The sequence below is a fragment of the Magnolia sinica genome, chromosome 4 (assembly GCF_029962835.1).
Source record: "Magnolia sinica isolate HGM2019 chromosome 4, MsV1, whole genome shotgun sequence".
Classification (NCBI taxonomy): domain Eukaryota; kingdom Viridiplantae; phylum Streptophyta; class Magnoliopsida; order Magnoliales; family Magnoliaceae; genus Magnolia; species Magnolia sinica.
The window spans coordinates 17,449,253-17,456,628 of record NC_080576.1 but is presented as its reverse complement, the minus strand read 5'-3'; the positions used below and the strand labels follow the sequence as shown (position 1 = coordinate 17,456,628).

General features: G+C 39.1%; 1 protein-coding gene across 1 annotated transcript; it reads left to right on the top strand.

Moving 5' to 3' along the window:
* The first annotated feature begins 292 nt into the window (after positions 1-292).
* Positions 293-3,855, top strand: LOC131244060 (probable indole-3-pyruvate monooxygenase YUCCA10). The gene is made up of 4 exons (XM_058243723.1): positions 293-901; positions 1,997-2,230; positions 3,196-3,318; positions 3,676-3,855. The coding sequence occupies exons 1-4, from the start codon at positions 293-295 to the stop codon at positions 3,853-3,855; spliced, it is 1,146 nt and encodes a 381-aa protein (XP_058099706.1).
* Positions 3,856-7,376: the final 3,521 nt, after the last annotated feature.

The following is a 7,376-nucleotide window of genomic DNA, read 5'->3' as shown; positions in this document are numbered from 1 at the left end:
GGTCCTATTTCATCATCAACAAGTGTCCATATATATATATATATATATATCAGAAAAAATAATTGCTCCATCATCTGATTTTGTGGTTGTGATTTAATTATGGTGCGTCCCACAATGTAGGTGGTTTAATCTGATTCAATGTATGCCATGTCTTATCAAGCATTGTACACCGTATCAAATTACCTCATTTTGATTATAAATAGAAAACGGAAAGGCCTACACGCCAGCCACAGCGACCTCCAACATCAGTTAGTATAGTGTGAAGAGTATCAGTATTATAGTAGTGTGAGAGATGGAGAGTGTTGCAGTGATAGTAGGAGCGGGTCCATCAGGCCTAGCAACCTCTGCATGCCTAAACCACCTTTCCATTCCTAACATAATCCTAGAAAGAGAAGATTGTTGTGCTTCTCTTTGGAAGAAAAGGGCCTATGACCGTTTAAATCTTCACTTAGCTAAGCAATTCTGTTACCTTCCTCATATGCCCCACCCTCCTTCCGCACCTACCTACATCCCTAAGAAGGATTTCATCCAGTACATTGACCAATATGTGTCTCATTTCAAATTGGCCCCCTTGTACTGTCGATCTGTTAAGTCCGCATTGTACGATCAGGATGTCGGTCGATGGGTTGTTATGACCCGTAACTTGGTTACGGAAGAGGTTGAGGAGTATAGGGGTCGGTTCCTGATTGTCGCGACGGGGGAAAATAGTCAAGGGTTTATACCTGATATACCAGGGTTAGAGACATTCCCTGGCAAGGTTGTGCACTCTAACCTGTACAAGTCAGGGAATGATTACAGTGGTAAGGCTGTTTTAGTTGTTGGGTCTGGGAATTCAGGTATGGAGATTGCATTTGATCTCTCTAATTTTGGAGCAAAGACTTCTATCGTTGTGAGGAGACCGGTAAGTCTTTATTAAAGGCTTGGTTTTGTACTACTGTGTTTAGCTTGGTTTGATGCATTAACATGTCCATTTTCTTTTTATCGGTTATGGATGTATTTGTGTTTTACTATTGTATGAGAAGATTGGTTTTTGCTAATGCTTGTTGCAGTTTTAGTCCTTTCTACCTTAGCAATTTCTAAATTTGAGGTTGGTGAACGATTAATTAAAAAGTAGTTCACATGCACATGCACCACCTTAAGTTCAATTATGTGTTAGGCCTATGGTGGTGGCATCCAAGCTATCCAACAGGGATCGTATCACTATGAAGATCAGACGCCCTAAAATTCTGGCCATGTATCATCAGGTGGACCACACATGACTATAGTGGCTTTTGGGTAGGTGTCCATTATTTTCTATGTTGAGGCCTACTTGCGTGTCCCCACAATATGCAAAAAATGGGACCTACATGGTATGTATATAACATCCAACAAGTCCAACAAGATTACAGGACATTGAAGTTAGACTGATCTACCAATCGGTTGGCCATGGCTTGAATTTGGAGGTCTACAGGTGGGTTGTTCATTATTTTCTACGGTGTAACACATCTGATTCTTAGATTGGAATGATTTTTTTTTTTTTTGTGTTGGGGGGGGGGGGGGTGTATCCTATTATCATAAGGTGTACTTGATCATGGATTAAATGGCATGCACAAAACACGGTGGGCTGCACAATTTAGGGTTTTGCTAATGGATGGTTTTCCCCCATTTCTCCGTGTTGCCAACCAGATAATTGGATCAGCCTGATTTTAGGCCATCCCATTTGAATGTCGGGATAGTCCAATAATCAAGTGGGCCGTACAATAACGAATAGTATGTGGGGGAGGCCACACCATTATAATCTCCCATATTTTGTTTGGGGCCCATCCAACAATGCATAGGTGTGCTCGACTGGACTCCTAGAAAATTAGGCCAATCCAACACTAAGGTAGGTCCTACCACTTGAATTTACGAGGACCACAATTTAGGGTGATATTGAGAATTAATATTTACCGTTAACACATTGACACTGTTATTGTATCATCTTACTCTAATCATTTTAATGCTTTATTATGTACAGGTTCATGTGCTTACGAGAGATATGGTACACCTTGGAATGGTTCTCCTGAAATATCTACCAATGTCTTTAGTGGACACTTTAATACTCTTACTTAGCAAACTCAAGTTCGGAGATTTGTCTAAGTATGGTATACGTAGGCCGGCAAAAGGGCCCTTCTATCTTAAAGCAATCACTGGCCGTTCTCCTGTTTTAGATGTTGGGACCATCGGGAAGATCATCTCAGGAGAAATCAAGGTATTTAAATTTGTCATCAGACATGTTGAATGGCCCATAAGCTTACAAATCAAAGATTATTATCATTCCATCCATTGAATATTGTTCTAGGATAGATGGGAATGTGCACATTACTTAATAAAGATAATTCTTGTATGATCAATAGGTAGGATTATAACTGTTCAATTGTTTATCATTTCCAAATGGACGTTGTAGATTGTTGGTCTGTGTTCATTGAACCATATTGATGTAGAGTGGGTTGCAGACAATTTCATGGCCAAAATGAATTAGAAAAGGCCCAGTTGACGACAGAAGTGATCCGGGCCGTCAGACCTTAAATCGGGCGTATCTCGCAATCTGGAATGAGTTATTTGATGTAAAATATATGATTTTGGGGTGGAACGAGCTACTTTAGCCAACCAACCCTGCTACGCCAGGTTGCGTAGCCCGGAATTGCGAAATACCCCTATATCAACAGTCGTTTGGTTTGATTATAACTCTTCATCAGTTGGGCTTTAGGAGTTGTGCCCAACGTGAAAATAACTTAGAATAATTAGGAGAACGGTTTGGTGAAGCCAAATAGGACACTTACTATTTTTGGCCGAAAACCTTGTACACTAGTAGACATCACGAGCGTCTATAAATAAAAAGTTTACTACTTATAGTAAGTCACGAATTCTAGGAGTTTTAGTTGTAGTTTGATTCTAATTTTTTTTTTTTTTTTTTTCCATTGCTTGGTACCCCTATTTAAAGGGTTGTGAACTCGTTTTTATTCATTCATTAATCAAATTTAAATTTATTAGAATTTATTTTTATTTTCTGCTTTCTTTCCTCGTGGATTGGAGAAGTCTTTGTAAGGAGTCCAGAGAAGTTCCGTGGATTCGGAATAGTTATCCTCTTGAGGAAGACGGTGCTCGACCTCACGTCCTCCCCTGCGTCACATATTGCAGATGTAATAATCAGCATCCATATCTGGTGATCAACAGGTCCTTCCAGCATTCGCAAGCATCAGAGATTGCGTTGCAGATTTTGCAGATGGCACGTCGCACCCATTTGATGCCATAGTTTTTGCCACTGGCTACAGAAGCACAGCTAAGTGCTGGCTCAAGGTAAATCTCATCCATATAAAAACAAACAAATTCACATTGTATGGCACACCTAATGATTGCATTGACCTGATTCTTTGGGCGATCCATCATCATAGTGGGGTTGGTGGGGTATGTCTCGATCACACGGCATAGTTCTCTATATGGTGTGGTGCACGTGATGGACAGATGGGATGCATGTGGGCCCATAACAGTTATGGGTCATTCCCCTCATGGTATATGTATGTCGTTTTGGCACGTGATGGACAGATGGGATGCATGTGGGCCCATAACAGTTATGGGTCATTCCCCTCATGGTATATGTATGTCGTTTTGGATTGTTCATGTACAGATAGTGATGCATGTATTATATTAGTGCAGGGTGATGATTACCTCCTGGATGAAGAGGGAATGCCACTTCCAAGTTTTCCCAACCATTGGAAGGGGAAAAAGGGGCTTTACTGTGCTGGACTCTCAAGGAGAGGATTGGCCGGTGTTTCTATGGATGCAGAGAACATAGCCAATCACATTAAGAGGGTCTTGGATGAGGATGTCAATTAACAGTAACTACCGTACAAAAAACATATGTACCAATCTTATACATCAACACAGTATAAATGAGGTTGATTTTATTATTATTATTGTTATATTATTATTATTTTGTAATTTTGGAAATGATATGAGTGCACCTCATATGAGTATTGCATGTGTACTTGTTACTTGGAAACAAACAATCATCTGGCAACTGTTCTTATTTATTTATTAATATTTTGCAATTTTGGAAGTAATATAAGACCGTTGGTCGATGGGAGACATTACTAATGGCTATGCCCCAAAATCTCTATCCAATTGAATCATCCTACCTTTTGATGAATAGCCTTAAAACAGAAGGTTAAGAAAGGAGGAGTGGATTGCCTGTGACCCCGGCACAGACAGATGTTTGTGCCTATGTCTGTGTGAGGTTCGTAGATATGTCTGCGACAAATTTACTCCGTTCATCTATTTTAAAAGACCAGTAGCACATGATTTAAAAAATCAGGAGATCAAAAACTCATGTAAACCATACCATATGAAACAGTGGGGATTGAACGATTGATATTGACAAGTTTTCATCAGGATGATATTTGTCCCTACAGTTTATCTGAGTTAATAATTTTATGAACCGTTTGGATAGCATATAAACATCATGGTCAGCTCTAGGAAGATTTCAATGGTGGACGTTGCTGTTCTCATGTTTTGTTGGTGTGGCCCACCTGATTCTTGGATCTCCCTTATTTTTATAATCCTATCCTATTGTGGTATTTCAAAACAGATGTACAGAGTGGATTGGTCACGGACATCTCTGTGGACCCCACACAGCCCAGGTTAGAGATATCTCTGTGCCCCAGTCACATGCAATCTGGTTCCTAAGAAAGCTAACAGCAACATCCATATTAAATACCGGAGCGGATTCGGTCTGGTCGGGGTAACACTGAATTCAGGGACCTAAAAGTTGGGCCTACCTTGTGTTGTATACATTTTGGCAGCTCATTTTATGACATTGACCCAAAAATGAAGCAGATCCAAATCTCAGGTGGACCATACCACGGGAAATAATGGTGATTGACCATTAATTTTTTTTTAGGCCACCAACGTTTTGTATCAAGCTCTTACCTTTGTTGACAAGTAGAACGATGTTCATGAGGAAACTATAAGATCTATGTGAGCACATGGATAGTAGGCTCAAGGTTTTGATTTTATATCTAGGCAATTCATCTATTGTACCCCACCATGGATGGACAACTTTCCAAGAATCACCTAGGCTAGACCCTAGCCACCAATCTCCTACCTCTTTTCAGGTGAATGCAGACCATCTCTGTATTTGAATCTACTTGGCAAGAATGAAGAAGATGATCCCAAATACAACTCTAGCTCAGAGTCCCCATGTATCACAAACTCTGTGAACAATGCACTTGCAACATAAAAGAATGAAATAAGTGGTTCTAAAATGTTGGTTATCTATGATGAGGTTGACTAAATAGGTGGCCCTAATTATTATAAGTCACCCCGATATGCATGTAATAGAAGATGTTGGCTCAAATAATAGAGATAGGAAAGAAAATAGAAAAAAAAATGGTAATAAATTAAAATAGAAATGTAAAATAAAAAGAGTTGAGGCTCTACTTAAAGTTAAGAGGACCTGGATCAAGTACACGCAAGATCACTTTCACTTATTTGTTTCAGAATACAGCAAAATTATTGTTTTTTATATCCAAGACACAAAAATACTTTTAAAAGAATCTTTTGACTATCAATGCATGCTATTTAGGAGAGAAATCTAATATAAAGGCTTTCTATTTCCTATTCATGTTCGATATGGAACAAAAAACTACTACTACAAGGCAAAAATAAGACTTATTTTTAAACTTATAAAAAAAAAAGAAAAAAACAAACAAACAAACAGGAGATGACTCTACCGGATTCCAGTTCACCAGCTACCATTTTCAGTGAAGAGCATGAAATAGGGATTACCTTCTGAGGGCCCACCTGATGACAAGCCTCATTTAAGATTGGCAAGCTGACTCGGCTGTACACTAGGCTTTGGCCTACTAGCTCGCCTTGTGGGTTGGGCTTGGGTTTCACATACATTGCCCTATTAATTTTCTGCTGGGCTTGCGCTTAAGTCATTTTAGCCCAACTTGGCATGACCCAAGCATCAGTTATGATCTTGCTAGCTAGGCTTGGCAATAGGCCTACTTTTGGGGGCGCCAGGCTAGGCCCAGGTCTTACTCAACACTTACGACCCAATACCCAAACCTAGCCTGAGCCCATCATGGGCGGAGCATGGCAGGCCCAAACCCAACGTGGGAAAAAATTTGGTTGCACCAGGCCCACCCGGCATGAACAGTGATGAAATCTCTAATTCTCCTTTGAAATTTTCTAATATATTCATTTATCAACTGATCAACACATGTAAAAAAAAAATAAACATCTTATAGGAATAAAACCATGATCAGGTGGTTGCGAAACTAAAGATTAAAATGGCATATTTTTAGGGTATAAGACTAGCATATAAATTTGGGTCGGATTTGGTCCACCAAAAATGACTTAATCTCAAGCCCAGCTTGAAAATTGATAGGGCCATTCATGCAGGGCTCAAGTTCAGCCCACCAACTGAGTGAGTAGGCCCAAAGCCAGGTTGGGCTTGTTGGGCTAGACGGGTTGCCTAGCCCATTGCCACAGTTAGATCATGCCCCTCCCCACCCTTCTCTTCTTCTTCCATTCCATGGATGCCCAAAGCCATGAAGATATTAGGGATTTTTTCCTTATCTTTTTCATGGGTGTTGTGGTTAATTAGATTTTTGAAGAGGTTGAGTTTTTAAAATTATTTTAAATGTCTCAATTAATTTAAATGCGAGATGCACATCCATGCGGGTTCAACAGATCCATGCTTTGGTTGCAAAGCCATGCATATCTTAAGTTTCCACACATCTATCAAGCTGAAAGGTGTATATATCTTAGTTTTCCACACATCTATCAAGCTTAAAGGTGTACAGCAAAGTAGGAAACAATATTCTCTACTCCCTCCACTCTATATAACACTAGTAAGGATAATTTTTTAGATTTTGAATTTTCGAAGGACATGGGAAATTTTTTTTTTGAACCAAAGGAAAGATTATTTAAGTAATTTAGACATGTTTGGCAACTCACAGTTGAGATTTTACCTGCTTAGCCCTATTAATGGTGTACATTTTACCTACTCTATAGGGGCATTTTTTGTCATTTTAAAATGCTGTGCCTAACTTGCACCCACACCAAAATAAGGTTCCTAAAATATATCATGACATATTGCTATAGGATATGTCAGAACTTTAGCCTTTGGATTTACGGTCATCTTCCAATGATCCAAACCATTTATATGATGGGCCTAGACAAAAACTAAAATCACTTAGACTGGTATTTTATCCCTTTGATCTTTTTTTCATTATATTTGAGCAGTCTCTATTATAATTAAAGAGTTGAAATACTTCAATTTAAGCATTATTTAAGATATCTTTAACCCATAGTTAAGCTAATCATATAGATGATTTTGGTGGTTGATG